Consider the following 24,163-nt stretch of genomic DNA (forward strand, 5'->3'; position numbering starts at 1 on the left):
AGATGTCCCTGAAGTTGTTTCTTCACATTGTGATCTGCGTTGGATAATCCCATAGTCATGGTTGTCATCTGATAATCTGCAAAAGTTGTGTTTTCGCAGCAACAAGTCGATAAAGTCAGTTTTGTGTTAATGGTACGATACGAATTGACCCTCGATTTTGTTGTGACTTTTTTTTTTCATTACGACTTTTTTGAGGAAAAATATTGAAAAATGTATTGCTGAAATTTGGGGAACGAAGTTTGATTGACTTAAAGGGGAACTATCTCAAAAATGAAAAATTTAATATAAGCTTCAGCATACTGAAATAAGACGTTTTCTAGGTATAATCAATTAAAAATTCTCTACTGTTTCTGAAATAATCAAGTTTATCTTCACTATCCCTCTCTCAGCATGTTTCTCTTTTTGTTTTGTTTTCAGTACCTACCAACAGAGGATACATCATTACACTATGCATTATTTGAATGCAACATGAATGTTATTTTAATAAAAAAACCCACAACCCATGTTCGATTTGACCTTATTTATTAATAAAATAACCAAAATGAATCGGATTGCGGAAAAACTCAATAAAATCGAGCAAAAACCCAAATTGCTCAAATTTTTCTGGCTTTTTTCCCACATCGCTCTATTTTTTCGAAAATTTTTGCCCAGAAAAACCCCAAAAAGTCGGATGTTTGGTCTAAGCCCCTCGATAACTTCAATTTGGGATAGGTGACTCTCCCATTGACTTATACAGGACATCGACAGTTCTGAAATGGCGGGTTTTCGGATTTGGGCTTTTGGTGCTTTCTTGTTTTTCAGGAAGATCTCCACCTTAGGGGGATTCCAAGTTTAGTTCTACAAAAAAAGCTGCAGGGCACAAGTTTGGCATGCCCACTCACTCCACACCACAACTGGTAAAAGGGATGGAGGATTTAAAGGAATTGTTCAGTGTAAAAATAAAAACTGTGTAAATAGATAGGCTGTGCAAAATAAAAAATGTTTCTAATATAGTTAGTTAGGCAAAAATGTAATATATAAAGGCTGGAGTGACTGGATGTGTAAAATAATAGCCAGAACACTACTTCCTGCTTTTCAGCTCTCTTGGTTTCCACTGATTGGTTACCAGGCAGTAACCAATCAGTGACTTAAGGGGGAGCCACATGGGACATAACTGTTGCTTTTGAATCTGATCTGAATGCTGAGGATCAATTACAAACTCACTGAACAGTTATGTACCATGTGGCCCCCCTTATAGTCACTGACTAACTCAGAGTTAGAGAGCTGAAAAGCAGGAAGTAGTGTTCTGGCTATTATGTTACCCATCCAGTCACTCCAGCCTTTATATATTACATTTTTGGCTAACTAACTATATTAGAATTTTTTTTTATTTTACACAGCCTATCTATTTACCCAGTTTTTATTTTTACACTGAACGGTTCCTTTAAACAATGAGGGTAGACAGTTGGGGTTGTTTTTTTGTTTTTACTTACAAGGTGATGTTGTGATGGCCCATAATTGAGGGTGTTCCCAAAACATCTTCTTACCTAAATACAGTGCAGTGACACTAAAGCCATGGATTGTAGCCGAGGAACATAATTATATCCACAACCAACAAAGTCAGAGTTGGGGATATAGTTAAGTATTTCCTATCTGCACTTTTCGGGTCTGTGCTGATTTGAACTAAATGTGCATACAGCACTGAACTAAAAGGAACAGTAAAACCAAAAAATTGAAAATATAATGCAGTGTTGCCCTGCACTGGTATAACTGAGGTGTTTGCTTCAGAAACACTACTATAGTTTATATACAAGCTGCTGTGTAGCCATGGGGGCAGCCATTCAAGCACAGGATACACAGTAGATAACAGATAAGTACTACTATAGTTTATATAAACAAGCTGCTGTGTAGCCATGGGGGCAGCCATTCAAGCACAGGATACACAGTAGATAACAGATAAGTACTACTATAGTTTATATAAACAAGCTGCTTTGTAGCCATGGGGGCAGCCATTCAAGCACAGGACACACAGTAGATAACAGATAAGTACTACTATAGTTTATATAAACAAGCTGCTGTGTAGCCATGGGGGCAGCCATTCAAGCACAGGATACACAGTAGATAACAGATAAGTACTACTATAGTTTATATAAACAAGCTGCTGTGTAGCCATGGGGGCAGCCATTCAAGCACAGGATACACAGTAGATAAAAGATAAGTACTACTATAGTTTATATAAACAAGCTGCTGTGTAGCCATGGCGGAAATTGAAAAAAAGACTATGACACAGGTTAAATAGTGGATAACAGATAACACCATTATGTTCTACAGAGCTTATCTGCTGTATAACCTGAGCCTTTTCTCCTTTGAATGGCTGCCTAAAGGTCCCTACCAGAAGCACAGTAGGAGGGGGACAGCCAATCACAGCCCTGCAGTCACACAAGAAAAGACAGGCTTCAGTTCCCTATCAGGTCCTGCTAGCTGCTGATTGGTTCCTATCCTACAGTGCAGTGAGCTGAGTGGGCCCCTCTGCACAGCCTGGGAAAGGAGGCAGCGGGAAGTGTAACAGAAAGGCACAGCTAGTAGAGTTTTAGCTAGGGATGCACCGAATCCACTATTTTGGATTCGGCCGAACCCCCGAATCCTTCATGAAAGATTCGGCTGAATACCATATGCAAATTAGGGGTGGGAAGGAAAAACATTTTTCACTTCCTTGTTTTATGACAAAAAGCCATGAGATTTCCCTCACCATTCCTAATTTGCATATGCAAATTAGGATTCGGATTTGGTTCGGCCGGGCAGAAGATTCGGCTGAATCCCAAACCCAATCCTGGATTTGGTGCATCCATAGTTTTAGCAGAAATATTCAATAACGAGAAATAAAACATTTTAAAGTACATCGCTTCTATATCTAAGAGAGTTTAATGCACTGGTACATTCTTGATTTTTTTTTTTTACAGAATATGTCTCCTTTAAATGGCAACTTAACCTCTAAAAATAAATGTGGCTAAAAATGCCGTGTTCTATAAACTGAACTTATTGCACGAGGCTAAAGTTTCAGCTTGTCAATAGCAGCAATGATCCAGGACTTCAAACTTGTCACAGGGGGTCACCATCTTGGAAAGTGTCTGTGACACTCACATGCTCAGTGGGCTCTGATTGGCTGTTGAGAAGCTAAGCTTAGGGCTCGTCACTAATTATCCAGCAGAAAATGAGCTTCCCCTGTAATATAAGCTGATGCTACAGGTTTGCTGATTATTAAATTCTGATGCTAATTGCACTGGTTTCTGAGCTGCCATTTAGTAATTATCTGTATTAATTACTAATCAGCCTTATATTGTGACATTTCTATTCTATGTGTACTGTATATTGTGAGTGGGTCCCTAAGCTCAGTAAGTGACAGCAGCACAGAGCATGTGCAGTGAATCAGCAGAAAAGAAGATGGGAGCTACTGGGGCATCTTTGGAGACACAGATCTTTACTGCTAAAGGGCTGTGGTTGCCTTGGGCTGGTACAGAAGCACAAAATATAATGTACAACATTTCTAGCTATTTCTTTAGTTAGACTTTAGTTCTCCTTTAAGTACTAGAAGGGGTAAAGGCTATTTATTACACATGTAGACTGCTGCCCAATGATTTAAAAGGGAAACATGTTGTTTATGGGAGTTGTTTCTGTGCTGGGGGAGAACCAATGACCTTGTGCCTCAGTGACACGCCCCTCCCAACAAAGGGATCTACCAATAGACCAACCATTATCCATGTAACACAAAACTGATTCACTGTAAACAAAATAAAAGCTACTGGATCCTCAAAAGAATTTATCATTCATAGGAAAAGTCAAAGAGACCACTCCACACAGCGTAACACCAAGATCTTCATATACACGAAGGATGAAAGCGAGAGAAATTCACAACAGGTTTTTTTTTTTTTATTGTTTCTTGAAGATTGTTTTTCCTTGACGTGTATCTGTGTAACGCATAGAGAGCAGAGAGAAAACGTTATAAATATTTGCTTTCGTTCCCATGTAAATGTCCAGGCAGAAACGATCATCTCCCTCTCTGCTCTTTCTTATTTCCGAAGACGTATTTTTATTGTGGGGATTCTGAAGGTTTTTGCATTGCTGATTATCCACCTTTGTTGGGAATACATAGCGGGATCTTGTGTTTCAAGAGTAGCTGGATGGTTTGCTTCCTGAATCGTCCTCCTGAGACCCCATGCTCTGGAATAGAAAAGTCCTATTTAGTCAGATGCAAAGTGAATAGGACTGGAAACTTATTCGCAGGGACATCGTAAGTCTCTTATGAACCTTATCAAGATGTTCCCTCAACTAGAATCCTGCGCGGGTCCATTTTTTGGAACCCGTACCCGTCCCGTACCCACAACCTGCAGTCCGCAACCTGCAACCTGGACCCGAATTCTTACACGATGGACCTGCTACCCGACCTGACCTGCAAGTAACTTATCAGCAACCCAGATCCTCTGACCATCAAGAATCAGGAAGTGCTGTCATTGTAAACCGGAACTGACATCATCGGGAAATAGGCGTGATCAGGAAAAAAGGAGTAATACAGGAAGTGCTGTCATTGTAAACCAGAAGTGACATCATCGGAAGTAGGCGTGATCAGGAAAAAAGGAGTAATACAGGAAGTGCTGTCATTGTAAACCAGAAGTGACATCATCGGAAGTAGGCGTGATCAGGGGAAAAAAATAATTAAAACAGGAAGTGCTGTCATTGTAAACCGGAAGTGACATCAGCGGAAGTAGGCGTGATCAGGAAAAAAGGAGTAATACAGGAAGTGCTGTCATTGTAAATCAGAAGTGACATCATCGGAAGTAGGCGTGATCAGGAAAAAAAGAATTAAAACAGGAAGTGCTGTCATTTTAAACCAGAAGTGACCTCATCGGGAAGTAGATGTGATCAGAAAAAAGGCGTAAAAAAATCTGAGAAGACCCGCGGGACCGAGCCGTAAAAATCGCAAAACCGCCGACCTGCGTCTATACCCGCACCCGGAACGTCTACCCGCAAACCCACAGGGTACTGAGGGTAACCCACAGGTATCCGACCCGCTGCAGGACTCTACCCTCAACTACAACTTCAGAATTTATCTTGCCTGACTATTGCCGCCTATGAGGAAACACTAGCATGTAGTAGATCTAAGCAGCAGCAGGACAGGAATGAAAAAGATCACAAAATAAAAACAGGATCAGGATGTGTGTCAAGCCTTAAAGGAACAGTAATATCAAAAAATGAAAGTTTTTTTTAGGGGTGGTTCACCTTCAAACAACTAGTTGTTTAAAGACAGATCACCAGAAATAACTACTTTTTCCATAGTTTATATATGCACAAGTCACATGACCAGGGGCAGCTGGGAAATTGACAAAATGTCTAGCCCCATGTCAGATTTCAAAATTGAATATAAAAAAAATCTGTTTGCTCTTTTGAGAAATGGATTTCAGAGCAGAATTCTGCTGGAGCAGCACTATTAACTGATGTGTTTTGAAAAAAACATGTTTTCCGATGACAGGATCCCTTTAAAAAAAACCCTACCCTACATTGACCCCCTCCCTCGCCTAGCTGTTACCCCAAATGCCCCCAAGTCTTTACTTACCCCTCGGTGCAGATTCTGTCCAATAGAGTTCACAGGCGCCATCTTCAGCTGATTCGGTAATCTTCGGGTCTTCTCCCGGCGATTCAGCAATTTCTGTGAGTTTCGACACATGCGCAGTTGTCGCAAAACAGAAAATTGCTCCAACTGCGCATGCGCCGATACGGCACTTAATTCCTGCACATTACCGAAGAGAAGAAGATGGCTGCCATGAACTCCGCTGGACAGAATCTGCACCGAGGGGTAAGTAAAGATTTAGGGGCATTTGCCTAGGGTAGCAGCTAGGCTGGGGGGGAAGGAGGGGGGTCTATGTAGGGTAGGGTTTTTTTAACTTTAGGGTTTGCTTCTCCTTTAACTAGCGGACAGACTACATGGGAGCCTGGAGCAAGATGATATCATTAGGAGGGACATAAGCAACTGGAGTCACTAACAAATTGGCACTCACAGTGATTTTACCATCCTATATTCTTGTAAAGGCTAGCAGCAGGATACATGTAGCCACCTTTTATACAGTTACAGGTGATGTACAGCAACTAACATTTAAGCATTTTAGCACAAGCTCTACTCTGATTGGTTACATGTCTGTTCCACTGTGATTAGCTAGTGACAAGCTACCTTTTGAACAAACTGAGGGTTCACAGTGATCTCTTGATCCATCGCTTTCAACCTATCGTCAAGGTCTATACATCGCAGCATCTAGGGGAAGAAAACAGACACTTGTTAGTCAAGCTCCATGCTGGATTTCTTCTTCAAATCAATGTCAGGTTGGAAGGGAGTTTGTGTAGTGTGTGTGTAGTGTGTATAAAATACACATAAGCCGTGAATATGCTGTAAATTATATCCTTATAAACGGCTCTTAGTGATGTCATCAGTTATAAACGTGAGTAGTGATGTCATTTCTGTCACATGACTCACTAAAACGTGTGTATTATAATAAAGTACCCCTTGTTGGAAAATATGAGGATATTAGAAGTAACCTCGGAGTTCGGCCACATGTTTTTACATGGCCATGAACTAAAATGTTTTATATGGTCATGTAATTCCTCAGTAAGGGGGGCTACTTTATTCACTATATTTATTTTTCTCCTGAAAGAATCATCTCTCAATCATGGGAATATATTTTCTTAAAGGGGAACTATTGCGAAAATGAAAATTTAATATAAGCTTCCTCATGCTGACATGAGAAATTTTAAATATACAATCAATTAAAAATTCTGCATTGATTCTAAAATAATCAAGTTTATCTTCACTATTCATCTCTCGGCATCTGTTTCTCTTCATTCTGTCTTCATGCAGCAGTTGGGTGTCAGTTATTCATTGACAGTTAGATCCAATATATCTTATAGGGGGGCTCCTTTCCTAGCAGATGTATTAAAGCTCACTCAAATAACTGATTCCAGTACAAACAAAATCTAACAAAATGCACAAATCCTGCATGTAGAGAGACATGATGTCTGGTGATTTTAATAGAGTGAGCTCTAATACATCTTCTAGGCAAAAGGAGCCCCCTATAAGATATATTGGATCTAACTGTCAATGAATATCTGACACCCAACTGCTGCATGAAGACAGAATGAAGAGAAACAGATGCTGAGAGAGGGATAGTGAAGATAAACTTGATTATTTCAGAAACAGTACAGAATATTTAATTGATTCTATATATAAAGTTTCTTATTTCATTATGATGAAGCTGATACTAAATTTTCATTTTCCCGATAGTTGCCTTTAATTCTACAATAGTGCAGTCCATCAGTTTCCATACAGTGGGGACCAGAAAAAAGCTTCAGAATTCCACATCAGCTCCGGGGGATTCCAGTTCAACAGCCCTGCTCTAAAACAAAATGTAGACTATGTACGGTTTTGTAAACCCATAACCAGGGTCACCTAATTTACTAATAGACCTTGAGCTGGTGAACAGTAGAACACTGCACCATTACAGCTTCATTAGAGCCCAACTTAAAAGATTAAGAATGGAGAAATGTAAAAAGTCTGTGTTTAAATGCAAAGAGGTGCTGGACCCTAAACTTAACTAATTGTAAACCACATAACAGAATCTGGCCAAAAAAATGTTTAATTTAATGTCCTTTTAAATTTAAAATTTACCCCAAAATGAACTTTCCATTCATTGGGCACAAAATAAGCTCATTGTAGACGTCCCGGTGTATCCAAAAAAAAACTGCTGCTTTATAAACAGTAAAAATCCCATATTAATTTTACATGATGAATTTACACACACACACTATTTTGAGACTTCTCACCTCTTGATCAATATTGTGAAGCATTGCAGGATTGTTATATTTCTCTGGGCTATCGTGAAAACACACCATGCCGTCCTTTTGATTAATACTTGCAAATATTTCACCATCTTCTATCTGGGGGAGGAAAAAGATCAGAGTTTCACTAAATCCAATGGCAGTTTTTTGATTTACAAGGATACTTATGGTACAATATAGCATCTTTCTGCACAGGTGATAGTAACACCTATAGATCCGTGGCATTCTCTAGACACATCCCCACAACATACCTTGTCCCCTTAACTGTCAGGTCACACCCATGCCTGGATACATGCCATAGCATTATAAAAACAATGAATAAATTATTTAATAGACATTCACTTATCTATAACAATGTCTATTAAAAGATATGTAAAACAACTAAAAATTAAAATAACACCTGTTTCCCATAATAATACCGGCACTTGTCCCCTATAATAACACGGGTGCTATAATACAAATTTTCCTTTTTTTTTTTTAGAATAACCACAACACTAAGTACAGTTTTTCTAAGATAACACTGCTACTTGTCCTTCACATATCACCGACATTGATAATAAAACACTGACACTCGGTTCTACAGATAGTATGGATACCTGTTCACTACAATATCACTACTTATTTTTGACAATAATACCGGTGATTGCACTCTATAATAGTTTGGATATTTGACCCTCACAACAAGGAGACTAGGGTGTTTGGTTTTTTTTTTTTGTCTCTTTATATCAAAAACACGCGTAACTGCTAAGAATAGCGACACATTGCCCCATAATAGCACTGGCATTTGTTCCTATAATAACACTGGTATATGTCTCCTACAAGAACACGGGCACGCATTTTTTTATAACATCACTAGCACTCGATTTTTTTTTTTTTTCCCTTTATTCTCCAATGTTTTTGTTTGTTTTTTTTTTCTCTTTTTTCTTTTCTTTTTTTCTTATTTATTTATTTTCTTTCTTTTAAAACGTTGTGTATAACGAATGTTGTTTTTCTGTGTTTTTCTTTTCTTGAAAATAATAAAAAGTAAAATATAAAAAAAAAAAATGCCGTGTTCTATAAACTGAACGTATTGCACGAGGCTAAAGTTTCAGCTTGTCAATAGCAGCAATGATCCAGGACTTCAAACTTGTCACAGGGGGTCACCATCTTGGAAAGTGTCTGTTGAGCTGTTGAGAAGCTAAGCTTAGGGGTCGTCACTAATTATCCAGCCGAAAATGAGGTTGGTCTGTAATATAAGCTGATGCTACAGACCTGATTATTAAATTCTGATGCTAATTGCACTGGTTTCTGTGCTGCCATGTAGTAATTATCTGTATTAATTACTAATCAGCCTTATATTGTGACATTTCTATTCTATGTGTACTGTATATTGTGAGTGGGTCCCTAAGCTCAGTAAGTGACAGCAGCACAGAGCATGTGCAGTGAATCAGCAGAAAAGAAGATGGGGAGCTACTGGGGCATCTTTGGAGACACAGATCTTTACTGCTAAAGGACAGTAGTTGTCTTGGGCTGGTACATTTCTACCTTAATTCTTTAGTTAGGTTTAAGTTCTCCTTTTAAAAGAAAACTGCTCAGTGTGGGCCCTCCGTCACTTCTATAGGAAATGGCACTTTGTTTGGCTCACTCCATATTCCACAGTAATGACACAGTTTGGAGGAAGCAACCATTTCTATTCTTACCATGTACAGCACATATTTTTCTGCCTCCTGAGCACCAGATAACTGAACGCGACTGGCCATGTCTTGTAAGGACAGCGTTAAAAATGTCTGAAATGAGAGGGCAGCAATAAGAAAACTAAATAATGCACAGCTTAACAACAAAAACCATGGCAACAAAAAGGGAGGCTCTTCTCACTAGTCACTGAGGAGCGAAAAGCACTTACTTTGGTAAGTCTCTGAATGTTCTTCTTGTATAGGGATGACAGACATTGCTTCACCAGCCCCATGTTGTTGTCCCTGGTAAAGGTCTCGTTGTGTTTGCTTACAAGGTTCCGCAGCTCAGCTGGGTTATTCGTTGAATAGACTTGTGCTAGTTCATGGTAAGCATTGCTAAGAGGCTGTAAAGGAAGATGAATTCTCGAATATTTCTGCAGGTCTTTAAAAGTTACATTGCATTTAGGATTCAAATTCAGTAAGGAACTGTCCAAAAGTCTATTTGGAACATCCCTAGTTCGGCCATATTTAAAGCCGTTTCTAACAGGCCAAGTGCGATCTTTGAACAAACAATTAGTAAGAAACCAAATGAGAGCTCAGATCCTTGAACAAACAATTAGTAAGAGACCAAATGAGAGCTCAGATCAGACTGCTCTTTTTCAAGTGCACCTGTCAGCAATTGATATAAAACAATATTGTACCAATGGAGGTGTGAGGGACACATGCAGCCCTTCAAGGAAACGTTATGACTCCGCAGCCTGACCGAGGATTTCAAAAACAGGTTTGTGACCTGTTATCCAGAATGCTCAGGACCTGGGGTTTTACAAATAATACATATTTCAGTAATTTGGATCTTGATACCTTAGATCAGTGATCCCAACCATTAGATCGCAAGCAACATGTTGCTCTACAACCCCTTGGATGTTGCTCCCAGTGATCTAAAAGCAGGAGCTTATTTTTGAATTCCAGGCTTGGAAGCAAGATTTAGTTGTATCAAAACCACATGTACTGCCAAACAGAGCCTCAATGTAGGTTGACAATCCAAATAGGGGCTACTAAATGGCCAATCACAGCCTTTATTTGGCACCCCAGGAACATTTTACGTGCTAGTGTTGATCCCCAACTCCTTTTACTTCTGAATGTTGCTCATGGGTTCAAAAGGTTGGGGATCCATGCCTTAGATCTACTAGAAAAACATGTAAACATTAATAAACCCAATAGGCTGGTTCTGCCTCCAATAAGGATTAATTCTATCTTAGTAGGGACCAAGTACAAGGTACTGTTTTATTATTACTACAGAGAAAAAGGAAATCATGATATAGCTTTTCTGTAATTCAGAGCCAACAGATTTCTGATATACCTTTATTTCCATTCTATTTGATTATGGCACCCATACTTGTTATACTGGATAACCAAAGCTCTACATGGAAATAATTGGGCAGTCCTGGAATAAGAAGATATGCACATAGAAAAAAAAAAAAAAATACACACACATACACACACACACACAGAGGTATGGAATCCGTTACCCGGAAACCCGTTATCCAGAGAGCTCTAAATTACTGAATGGCCGTCTCCCATAAACTCCATTATAATGAAATAATCCAAATCAAAAAAAGATTTCCCTTTTCTCTGTAATAATTGTTCTTCAGCCAAACGAAGATATAATTAATCCTTATTGGAGGCAAAACCAACCTATTGGGTTTATTTAAAAGTGTGGTTCACCTTTAAGGAAACTTTTATTATGTTATAGAATGGCCAATTGTAAGCAACATTTCAATTGGTTTTTATTATTTATTTTTTATAGTTATTTGTATCTATTTAACATGGCAGCTATTTGCTCTTTTTTTTTTTTTTTAAATGTATCTATAATACACAAACCAGTACAGTGTGTGTGTTGGGGGGGATATATCATCATTTCCTTACACAATGCCAGAGAGTTTAGCTGCACTTCACATTTAGAACAAACAAGGATTACACAAGACATGGGATCAGAGGGCTCTGCTCACAATCATGAAAAACACACTTTCTGACCCAACACCGGCTAAAATTTGACTCACTCCAGTTTACCTTGATAAATCTACCGACAACTTGGGAGGTATATTTAGGTAGCTGCTGAACCTTTCCATGGAGTATCAAGGAAACTAGGATATATTTTTTATAGGCTTCCAGCATTATGTGACTAACAGCCATGGCTGGAGTTGTGATCGCCTGTAGGGACAAAAAAAAAATTTCAGATCATTACAGAGATTAACACCATTCCATTGGATTATATATACTAAAACAAAAACTTTTAATATTGTATTGCCTACTTTACAGGCTTTAGTAGATGTACCCCATTACGACTTCTGCACAAAGCAAGACTATTCAAGAATAAATGCTTTATATTGATTAAGCACAAGTCACTGCAATAGAACTCGTGCTGCAGTGGTGTAGAAATTGTTCTACAATTCTGATAGGAGCCATATATTGGCAAGGAGAACAGATTCTACAATGAGATATTCTTAAAGGGATGCACTGAATCCTTCTGCCCAGCCGAACACGAATTTGCATATGCAAATTAGGAGTGAGAAATCGCATGACTTTTCGTCACAAAATAAGGAAGTAAAAAATGTTTCCCCCCTCCCACCCCTAATTTGCATATGCATATTCAGTTCGGCCGAATCCAAAATAGTGGATTCGGTGCATCCCTAAAAGGGATACTGTCATGGGAAAACATGTTTTTTTCAAAAAGCATCAGTTAAGAGTGCTGCTCCAGTAGAATTCTACACTGGAATCAGTTTTTCAAAAGAGTTTTTTTATTTTTTAAATCTGACATGGGGCTAGACATATTGTCAGTTTCCAACTGCCCCCAGTCATGTGACTTGTGCTCTGATAAACTTCAGTCACTCTTTACTGCTGTACTGCAAGTTGGAGTGATATCACCCCTCCCTTTCCCCCCAGCAGCCAAACAACAGAACAATGGGAAGGTAACCAGATAGCAGCTCCCTAACACAAGATAACAGCTGCCTGGTAGATGTAACAGCATTACAATAATCGACCAGCATGGGCCGAACATACCGCTCCATCTGCATTAGAGAGCTGGCTTTACCTGCTCGTAAAAATACATCGCTCTCTCGAAGTTCTTCAAGCCTGTGTAAATCATCCCTCCGTAGTAGTAGTAACACAGGAAGGGCTTGGCATCATAAGCTCCATTCTCTTTGCAAATGTCCATCATATCTACATCTAGGTACGCTAAAGCGGGCTTAAAACATTTCGCTAAGAGAGAGAGCTGCAAGGGAAAATTAAAAGCATAAGAGAACAAATGCTAATATTCTATATTTGCTTATGCTGAAATGGGTGCAATTTCATACAGCAGTATAATTTAAAAAAAAGGAGCTAAGAATAAGGATGAAATACATTTGAATATTTTCTGCACAGCTGGTTCCTACTCCTGAAACAATATAGCAGACGCCAGCTAATTAACGGAACTGGAAAAAAACGGACGTCTGTTACATAGTTTCAAGAATCACAACCAGAGAACAGACAGGAATAAGCAAATACTGCTTTCAAGTGAGTTTACATTTACAAATATTATAAAGATTCAATTGTTGTGTTATGGAAAGTCATTTGACTATTTATATTTTCTGCACAGCTGGTTCCAACTCGTGAAACAATATAGCAGACGCCAGCTAAATAACAGACCCAAAGGAGTACTAGCTTCTGCTACATAGTTTCAAGAGTCACAACCAGAAAACAGAAAGGAATAAGCAAATACTGCATTCAGCAGCAATTACATTTACAAATATTATAAATATTCAATTATTGTATAATGGAAACTTATTTGACTGTTTATATTTTCTGCACCTCTGGTTCCAACTCCTGAAACAATACAGCAGATGCCAGCTAATTAATGGACCTGGAAAAGAACCGACGTATGCTACATAGTTTCTAGAATCAAAAGCAGAGAACAGAAAGGAATAAGCAAATACTGCTTTCAAGTGCTATAACATTTACAAATAATATGCCATTTTTGTATCATGGAAAGTTATTTGACTTGTTTATATTTTCTGCACAGCTGGTTCCAATTGAGGAAACAATATAGCAGACACCAACTAAATAACAGACCTGAAGGAGAACTAACTTCTGCTATATTGTTTCAAGAGTCACAACCAGAGGACAGAAAGGAATAAGCAAATACTGCATTCAACGGCTATTACATTTACAAATATTATAAATATGCTAATTAATGTATAATGGAAAGTTGTTTAAAATAAAATTTCACGCGGTATTGTACGCTCATCTGTTTAGGAGAATCCTACCTGGCAGAGATCTCCGTGGATTGAGGTCAGCTGGTTTGCATTCATTTGCATCTTGTCTATGGCTTGTCTGATAACACAGATTCCCCGCAAGGGCTGTCCAGAATAAAACCTGTCACAACTCTGTATCTCATTCATTTGTATATACCCTCCCTTGATAACCCAATTGTACATTCTACCCAGTAAAGTATATGCCCACAAATTATTATGGAAAAAAAAAAAACCCCAAAACACAGGAAGCTTGTTGGTCTTACAATATTACATATGTTTGATGTAAGAAATAAAAATTCTGCTATGTGGTCCTCTGTCAAAAGAATCACTTCATTTCTTTCCTTCTATTTTGTACACATGGGCTTCTGTATCTTCCTGTTTTCAGCTAAAAGGAGAACTAAAACCTGAAAATGAATATGGCTAAAAATGCCATATTTTATATAGTGAACTTATTGGCTAAAGTTTCAGCTTGTCAATAGCAGCAATGATCCAGGACTTCAAACTTGTCACAGGGGGTCACCATCTTGGAAAGTGTCTGTGACACTCACATGCTCAGTGGGCTCTGATTGGCTGTTGAGAAGCTAAGCTTAGGGCTCGTCACTAATTATCCAGCAGAAAATGAGCTTCCCCTGTAATATAAGCTGATGCTACAGGTTTGCTGATTATTAAATTCTGATGCTAATTGCACTGGTTTCTGTGCTGCCATGTAGTAATTATCTGTATTAATTACTAATCAGCCTTATATTGGGACATCTCTATTCTAGGGGGCCCATTTACTTAGCTCGAGTGAAGGAATAGAATAAAAAAAACTTCGAATTTCAAATGTATTTTTGGCTACTTCGACCACCGAATTGGCTCCTTCGACTACGAATCGAACGATACGAACTAAAAATCGTTCGACTATTCGACCATTCGATAGTCGAAGTACTGTCTCTTTAAAAAAAACTTCGACCGCCTACTTCGCCACCTAACACCTAAAAAAGTGCAATGTTAGCCTATGGGGAAGGTCCCCATAGGCTTTCTAATGTTTTTTTGGTCAAAGAAAAATCGTTCGATCGATGGATTAAAATCCTTCGAATCAAACGATTCGAAGGATTTAATCGTTCGATCGAAGGATTTTTCGTTTGATCAAACTATTTGCGGTAAAACCTTCGACTTCAATATTCGAAGGATTTACATTCGGCAGTCGAATATTGAGGGTTAATTAACCCTTGATATTCGACCCTATGTAAATCTGCCCCTATGTGTACTGTATATTGTGAGTGGGTCCCTAAGCTCATTAAGTGACAGCAGCACAGAGCATGTGCAGTGAATCAGCAGAAAAGAAGATGGGGAGCTACTGAGGCATCTTTGGAGACACAGATCTTTACTGCTAAAGGGCTGTGGTTGCCTTGGGCTGGTACAGAAGCACAAAAATAGACAACAGTTCTCCTTTAAGGTAGCCCAATCCAAACCAAGATACTGGGTATTGTCAGTTGTTCATTTTATCCCAGTGCGCCTCTGCGTTACAAACAAAAACAACTGGTCTGGGGGTAATTTGCTGAAGAGTGTGACAGTGCCAACTTTCCTATGCTTCTATGTCTTGTTTGGGGGCAGCTTGAGCTCGGCACATGCATAGTGTAATACTTATTGGAAGCTGTACTGAACTGTACAAGTAACAAGTTCAAGATTCCACAAGGGATAACTACAAGCACAGAAAACATGGTAGCACTTGGCTGTGCAGCAACATGTCCTCCTTTTAAAGAAGAGTTTACTGGCCCAGGATAAAAGCCCAGTCGCTGGGGATGCCAAACAAAAGGACAAATTCTACCAATGCTTGATCTGACTCATAACCCATAGCTAGATGTTATGTCAGCTAAGTCTAAAGGTGGCCATACACAGGCCGATAAAAGCTGCCGACAGACCGAGTCGGCAGCTTATTGGCCTGTGTATGGGGGCCCTCGACGGGCTTCCCCGATCGAGATCTGGCCGAAAGTCGGCCAGATCTCGATCGGATGGGACTAAAAATCCCGTCGGATCGCGCCCGCATCTGTTCGTTGATGCGGTCCCGCGATCCGACCGCCCGTCTGCGTTTGCTAGGATCCGATTGTGGGCCCTAGGGCCCACGATCGGATCAGCCCGATATTGCCCACCTCAAGGTGGGCATATCGGAGGGAGATCCGCTCGTTTGGCACACCTTTAGAAAAATGCAGGATTGTTGTAGTGCTGCTGGGGAAAGAACCCTATGTGGGACAATTGGTAAGTAATTATGCACTTCTTTTAATGTGCCCTCGCACATGGCTAAATCTCATGCTGAGTGTTCCTGTGCCCTTTAAGGGATAAGCAAATCGGTGGTAAAAAGAAACTGAAATATTGAAAACAATAGCAATACCAACACAGTCCATGTTCCTCAAAAGGTCCTATGTGTATACTATGTATCTATGAATGTTTTCATTCATCCAGGTCATAATATATGGTATCTAGCAGTGATCACTCTAAAGCAACTGGAGTAAATGTTTACTTATCTCCCATCAGAGTGGCTTCGACAGAAGAAAATGTAGAGGATTTACCTGCTTCCTCTCCACAAGTGCATTTGTTAACTGATGGCAGAGACCAGCAACTGTACACAAAGAAAAAAAAAAGAGAGCACACAAACAGGGTCAGTGGTTGGCTGCGCTTAAGGAAAAGCAGCCGCACTTCTAGTAAGTATACTCACAAGTATCTGTCGCGTATCTAATGTGCTCTCCATTGCAAGTGCTGATAAAGAGTTGAACTTGAGAAAATAAAGTCTCAAAATCGGGAATACTGGGCATGGAAAACTTCACAAACCTATAAAAAAAGAGCAGACAAAAAATAGATAGGGTAAATAGATAGGCTGTGCAAAAATGTAAGTATAAAGGCTGGAGTGAGCCGATGTCTAACATAACAGAACCCAAAATTTCCTGCTTTCAATCTCTCTAACTCTGAGTTAGTCAGCGACTATAGGGGAGCCACATGGGACATAACCGTTCAGTCACTCAAGTCACTGATTGGTTACTGCCTGGTAACCAATAAGTGGAAAGCAAGAGAGCTGCAAAGCAGGAAGTAAATCACAATGAACCATACAGTCATTGCTTACATGTTCACATTCTACACAAGGACTTGTCCAGCATTTATAAACCTGGTCTAAATTAAGACATATTGTCCTGCAGGGCTTTAAAGGAACAGTTCAGTGTAAAAACAAAAACTGGGTAAAAGTCTGTGCAAAATAAAACATGTTTCTAATATAGTTAATTAGCCAAATATGCAATGTATAAAGTGACTGGATGTGTAACATAATAGCCAGAACACTACTTCCTGCTTTTCAGCTCTCTAACTCTGAGTTAGTCAGCAACATGGGACATAACTGTTCAGTGAGTTTGTGCCCTCCCTCAAGTCACTGATTGGTTCCTGCCTGGTAACCAATCAGTGGAAACCAAGAGAGCTGAAAAGCAGAGAGTAGTGTTCTGGCTATTATGTTACACATCCAGTTACTCCAGCCTTTACAGATTACATTTTTGGCTAACTAACTATTTTAGAAATATTTTTTATTTTTCACATCCTCATCATCTAACTATGGGATCTGACAGTTTATGCCCAGTCTTATCCCATTGGGCCACTCCCTTTAGCCATCCTTCAAAGTACGCATCTGCCAGTTTCTACTTTTGCCCTCACCCTTCTGCTGCCTTCTCACAATTGTTTGCACTAGAAGAGGTGCAACCAAGTGTGAGAAGGCAGCAGAAGATGAGGGAAAATGTAGAAAGTAGAAACTGGCAGATGTGCATTTTGAAGGATGGCTAAAGGGAGTGGCTGAAAGGGATAAGACTGGGCATAAACTGTCAGATCCCATAGTTAGATGATGAGGATGTGCAAAATAAAAAATATTTCTAATATAGTTAGTTAGTATAGTTAGAAACTGGCAGATGTGCATTTTGAAGGATGGCTAAAGGGAGTGGCTGAAAGGGATAAGACTGGGCATTAACTGTCAGATCCCATAGTTTGATGATGAGGTCTAATTGTTCAGACCCTGGATTAATGATCAGATTGTAACGGAGGCCTAGGGAGACCCATCGAAGTCCCAATGTGGTTCTAAACCAATGGAATTTTTTTACCTGCCAAATTGATATTTGACCAGTGAGATACAAGTTGGGCAGGACATTGGAGCCCCATATATGCCAACTTGGCTTTAACATGCCTTTACAAAACCATGAATAGCCACCGTTACTGATTAAAGGCTTATGGGTCGACAAAGAGGCTATCTGGCAGGGGCAATGTGGAGAGGAACTTTTTGTGGGTAGAGAACCTGGAGAGCTTGTGATGTATACAACATCATCCTCCCTATTATTTAAAAAAGAAGCAAACACAAAAGCTACTTACAAAACAGCTAAGACCCCGAGAGAGTGCTCCTGAACATCCAGAGCCCCCAGAACAGTGTCCAGATGAGAGAGGTTCTTTGCTAGTAGCTCGCCGCTCTTGTTGATCAGCTCACATAGCTGTGTCATTTGCCCTATAAAAAAGATGCATTTGATTAAATGACGTAAGTAAAAAAACATGGACACATTTTGTTCAGTTATCATCGTACGCTGAATTGCCACCATAATAACAGAGTTAGTGCAAGGCAGGATGAGTTGTGCTCCATGTCCAGCAGTTAATTACCGTATATACTCGAGTATAAGCAGAGTTTTTCAGCCCCCAAAATATGCTGAAAAACTCTACCTCGGCTTATATTCGGGTCAAGCGCAAAAACGGTCGCCGGCGTCCAAGAATAGTCGCCGGCGTCCAAGAATAGTCGCCGGCGTCCAAGAATAGTCGCCGGCGTCCAAGAATAGTCGCCGGCGTCCAAGAATAGTCTCAAAGAATATTCGCCGGCGTCCAAGAATGGTCGCCTTCACCCAAAAACGAGACGCCGGCACCTGCGATGGGAGCAGAAACCCTCAATTTTTTGATTGAAACTTACCAGAAGCTGCTGCATTTCTCACCCTCGGCTTATACTCGAGTCAATAAGCATTCCCAGTTTTTGGAGGTAAAATTAGGTACCTCGGCTTATACTCGGGACGGCTTATACTCAAGTATATACGGTATACACAGCGAGTAAAGCCAACCAGGCTGATACTGAATGACACCTTTAATGCACAGCATTTGCTGATAGTCCTCTGTGGTGTTTGCAAGGGTTCAATATATGATCAGGGACTTAAAGGGGTGGTTCACCTTTAAGTTAAAGAGATACTGAAACCAGAACATAACCTTTTTTTTTATCATAACACTGTATTTGAATGCTATTTCTACATTTTGCCATTAAAGTATTGGCCTGATGCTTTTACATTACCTTTCTTACCCCCCTGCTCCTTTATGAGGGGGCTGCCATATTTGTTCAACAGGAGTCCGTTAGCATTAGAAACACTGAGATGGGACAGTCAGGTTGGCAAAACAGTCAGGTTTAGGAACTTCAAGTAACAATTACTTACAAAAGCAGAACTATCAGCACAAAATAATCAACATGACCTATAGGCAACTTTTAATGTACAGTAGATTAATATTTTGAAAAGAAAAAACTTTTAGGGGGGAATTCACAAAAGTGGAGAGAGACCATTTTTGGAGTAAAAGTGATGGTAAACTGCTGTAAAATACTTTCTCCATATTCACAAACAGAAATCCGCCTAATTTCCGACTCAAATGATACTTTTCATTTTTCAGTGAGACAGTTTAAAGACACTTTTATGAATATTTCTTTCAGACGACATAAAAATGGTGCAAAAAATACATTTTAAACAACATTTTTTCCTGACATTTTAAAAATGGAGTTAAAATCAGTATAAATCTTCCCCATGTGTCAGATCAATTGTAAACTAATCTGCTCTGTTTTGGTTCAGCCAATCTTCATTTCACACCTCTTGCAGGTGCCCCATTGGGGAATTATTATCATATTAATAGGGATTAGCATTTTATAATCAAGGCACAAGTTTCTGTCTGACCCTATAAGTGTAAAAGCCTCATTAACAAAACCACTAAAACACTGATTAAACAAAAAAGTGTATTTTAAATAATTTTAACTTACAGTTGCGTTATTCTACTCATTTTAGCTTGAGGCAATATTAGCAACTTGAGGGAATATATTATAAAAATCTAAAGGAAAAGTAAAGCCTCCCAGTCAATGTTTTAGTTTTAGCAGCACTGAGACACTTGACCTAAAATAATAAAACATACTTTTTAAACAAATCCCTAAATTATGCAAATTTATATTTTGTTACTGAAGTGGAATTACACAAACATTCCAAAAATAAATGAGGTATAATTCTCTTAGGTAAAATAACCCCCTGCCCCGGAAATACCAATTTAATGGCTGACTGACAGCTAAAGACAAATTAAGAAAAAATTCCGTTAAAATGTCGCGCAAAAGACAAAATATGAAAAGTATCTGTTTAAAAGACAAATTCACAAAAGTGAAGATAGAGGTTTGTGAATTTGGTGGGAAATCGTTTTTTCCACCAAATTTTTATTTTGTCTCAATATCACCACTTTTGTGAATTCCCCCTTAGTGACATTATCACTTTTCACTTTAGTATGTTAAAGAATGCATCAACTTTTCAAATGATCTTCATTACATATGTTTTATAGTTTTTGAATCATTTGCCTTTTTCTTCCGACTCTTTCCAGCTTTCAAAGACCCCATCTAAAATGAAACAAATGCTCTGTAAGGCTACAAATGTATTGTTATTGCTACTCTTTATTACTGATTTTTCTATTCAAGCCTCTGCTATTCATATTCCAGTCTCCCATTCAAATCAATTGGTTGCTAGTATAATTTGGGGCCTAGCAACCAGATTGATGAAACGACAAACTGGAGAGCTGCTGAATAAAAGGCTAAATAACTCAAAAACCACAATTAATAAAAAAAATTAAACCAATTGTCTCAGAATATCACTTTCTACATCATACAAAAATTTCTCTCAATGGTGACCAGCCCCTTTAATGAATTGATCAGACTGACAGCACAAGTGACCAAATCAGGGAAGAAAATGTATATTCCCCTGTATCGTCCACTAAATAATACAGTTCAGAGCCACAGGTCACGTATTGCACGAGGTGCCATACACAGACAAACTGACAGATAGGTACAGAGACATTGGCTGGGATTGTGCAGCCTGCCTACAGTTTACAGGAAACCTTCATATATGAACAGCTTCAGAATACCATGTCTATATCACAAAAAGGCATCAATTTATAAGGCTTGCCCAGTCTACCAAGCAGCCCTGATGTAAATTACAATAAGAAATAAACCAAAGGGGTCCTTACTAGTTAGAAATTATATTAAAAAAAAAAAAACTAAAAAAAAAGATGGAATATAATCTTGCAGTTGGTCATTCTAAAACCACAAGAAGAAACCAAGTGTAAATGTTAAACAAATAAAAATGAAAGGGGTGCTTCACCCTTAAATTAACTTTAACTAAGCATGAAGTAGACAGTAGAATTCTGAGACAACCTGCAATTGGTCTTCATTTTATTTTTATTTTTTTTTATGGTACCTGATTTAAGATTTTTGTCAGTGCCTATATGGTTAATAGGCTCCCATTTAGCCTAGCATCCGGGCAGTGGTTGGAATGAGATACAGGAAGATAAATGGGAGACTGCCGGAACAGAAAGAGACGTTTTTAGCTGCCAGGGTCCGTGACCCCCCATTTGAAAGATGTAAAGAGGCAGAAGGTGGGAAATTATTTAAAAACTAGAATACAAAATAAAGACCAATTGAAAAAAAGCTGCTAAAAGCAGGACATTCCATAACTTGCTAAAAGCTAACGTAAATGCGAACCTGCTCCTTTAACTGATAACCCCCTAAATAAACATGGAATGAATGGTCCACTTACATTCAACTGCTATTATTTATTTTTATATATATATATAGATATATATATATATTATAATATATATGTATATGTATATGATATATATATAATATATATATTATATTTAGTCAAAGTTTGGAACAAAGCAATCCTGGGCCAGCACTTCCCTTAGTGAAACGTGTGTGTGTGTGTATATACTGCATTAAAGGGGCATGAGCTCGATGACTAGGCTTGAGCTAAACATACAGACTGAGCATTGTTTTATAAACAAGAAAATGAAACCACTTTCTCGCTTCCAGGTTGAACGAGCACAGGAGAAGCTGGAAAACAAACTACTGGTTCACACATAAGCCATCTTATAATGAGCTGCTACTCATCGCAAAGGAGAACTAAACCCTTTAAACAAATATGGGTAGAAACGTTGTATTTTATAGACCGAACTTACTGCATCAGCCTAAATTTTCAGAATCTCTATAGCTGGCCTGGGATCCAAAATAGGCCCTGGCATTCCAAATACACAGAGGCCCAAACAGCCGCCAGTCTATTAAATAGTGAATGTCTATGGCAACTTCCAGCAGCTCCTCTGGCATTTGCCAGAAGCCACAGATTGCCAGTGCAGGCCTGCAGTCTATAACAAGAATGATTCAAGCCTTCAAAGTTGTGCGCAGATGCTCCCCATCTTGGATTTTGTTAGGAGTGTCAGCGACTCACACTTCCTCAGTGACCTCTGGGCTGCGGTTGAAAAGCTCAGGTTAGGGGTCATTGCAAATCATCAAACAGAAAGTGAGGTTCCCATGTCATAAAGTTAAGGCTACAGGGCTGATTATTACATTCTGATGCAAACTGCACTGGTTTCTCTACTGCCAAAAATCTGAATTACTAATCAGCCTTATATTGTTTCTATTCTATGTGTACTGTATATTGTGAGTGGGTCCCTAAGCTCAGTAAGTGACAGCAGCACAGAGAATGTGCAATGAATCAGCAGAAAAGAAGATGGGGAGCTACTCGGGCATCTTTGGAGACACAGATCTTTACTGCTTTTGGGGTAGGGTGGCCAAACAATGTGTAGGGTTTCTACTACTACTGATCATAAGAGGCTCAAGCTTGGGGGTTGTTTATACAGACCTCTCAATCTCCCTTTGAACAAAGAACACTATTTATATGGAAAGATGGGGGGGGGAGCAAAAAGTAAACATGTGATTTATAATAGGAAAAATAAAATGTGGATTAAATGAAATTTGGCATAAATGACACCCTCTGCACTAGCACAGCACACTAGTGGGTCCCCCAGCATTGGCTGCCCTTTAAAAAAGGACTAACGCCTAACTAAAGAAGTAGCTAGAAATGTTGTACATTATGTTTTGTGCTTCTGTACCAGCCCAAGGCAACCACAGCCCTTTAGCAGTAAAGATCTGTGTCTCCAAAGATGCCCCAGTAGCTCCCCATCTTCTTTTCTGCTGATTCACTGCACATGCTCTGTGCTGCTGTCACTTACTGAGCTTAGGGACCCACTCACAATATACAGTACACATAGAATAGAAATGTCACAATATAAGGCTGATTAGTAATTAATACAGATATTTACTACATGGCAGCACAGAAACCAGTGCAATTAGCATCATAATTTAATAATCAGCAAACCTGTAGCATCAGCTTATATTACAGTGGAAGCTCATTTTCTGCTGGATAATTAGTGACGACCCCTAAGCTTAGCTTCTCAACAGCCAATCAGAGCCCACTGAGCATGTGAGTGTCACAGACACTTTCCAAGATGGTGACCCCCTGTGACAAGTTTGAAGTCCTGGATCATTGCTGCTATTGACAAGCTGAAACTTTAGCCTCGTGCAATAAGTTCAGTTTATAGAACACGGCATTTTTAGCCTTATAGATTTTTAGAGTTTAGTTGTCCTTTAAATCAGAGCAGACATCACGAATGGCTCCCAGGCATTTGGGGGGTGCAAGTGTTTATAGAGGGAACCCTGGCTACTCACAGGGGAGCATAACTACAGTAAATAATGGATTTCCATTAGCAGAAGTCAGTGTTTAACCTGTAGGCCAGTAAGAACATTGCAAATCTACAGAGAACTGAAGGCGCAGAACTACAACTCTCATCTTCCCCTCAAGAGCCAGTGGGTGCAGTGAGTAACGATATGGAGCCCTAGGAGTATAAAGGGGACCCAGCCGAGCTGGATAGAACACCAGTACATCTCGCACCACAATTGAAGCCAATAAGCAGCTTCTAAAAGCCGGGGGCACTCGAATTGGTAGTTACTACTAAGGCGGCAGCACAGGCCCCAGTTCCTCGCTCAGCTTGAGGCCTCACCTTGGGAAGACAACTGTCTCACGCTGTTCACGAACTGCTCCAGTGCGGAAGCCATGCCGCCTGGGTCCCGCCTCCCTCCGCGGGGAACTGCAGTCGGGAGCGGAGCAGGAGGAACAGAGCGGAGCGCAGGCCAGGCTCACACTCGCACAACCACACAGCGGCAAGTCTCGCGAGAAGACACACCGGCCCGCGCGCTGTCACCGG

General features: G+C 39.5%; 1 protein-coding gene across 1 annotated transcript; it reads right to left on the bottom strand.

Moving 5' to 3' along the window:
- Positions 1 to 3,895: 3,895 nt before the first annotated feature.
- On the bottom strand, positions 3,896 to 24,106 carry cops3.L (COP9 signalosome subunit 3 L homeolog). The gene is given in 12 exon segments (NM_001086652.1): positions 3,896 to 4,197; positions 6,200 to 6,280; positions 7,843 to 7,956; positions 9,537 to 9,623; positions 9,740 to 9,913; positions 11,580 to 11,720; positions 12,601 to 12,780; positions 13,811 to 13,903; positions 16,348 to 16,397; positions 16,494 to 16,606; positions 18,173 to 18,302; positions 23,960 to 24,106. Coding segments are annotated over 12 exon segments (1,272 nt in total). The 5' UTR covers positions 24,015 to 24,106; the 3' UTR covers positions 3,896 to 4,143.
- Positions 24,107 to 24,163: the final 57 nt, after the last annotated feature.

The sequence above is a fragment of the Xenopus laevis genome, chromosome 9_10L (assembly GCF_017654675.1).
Source record: "Xenopus laevis strain J_2021 chromosome 9_10L, Xenopus_laevis_v10.1, whole genome shotgun sequence".
NCBI classification, from domain to species: domain Eukaryota; kingdom Metazoa; phylum Chordata; class Amphibia; order Anura; family Pipidae; genus Xenopus; species Xenopus laevis.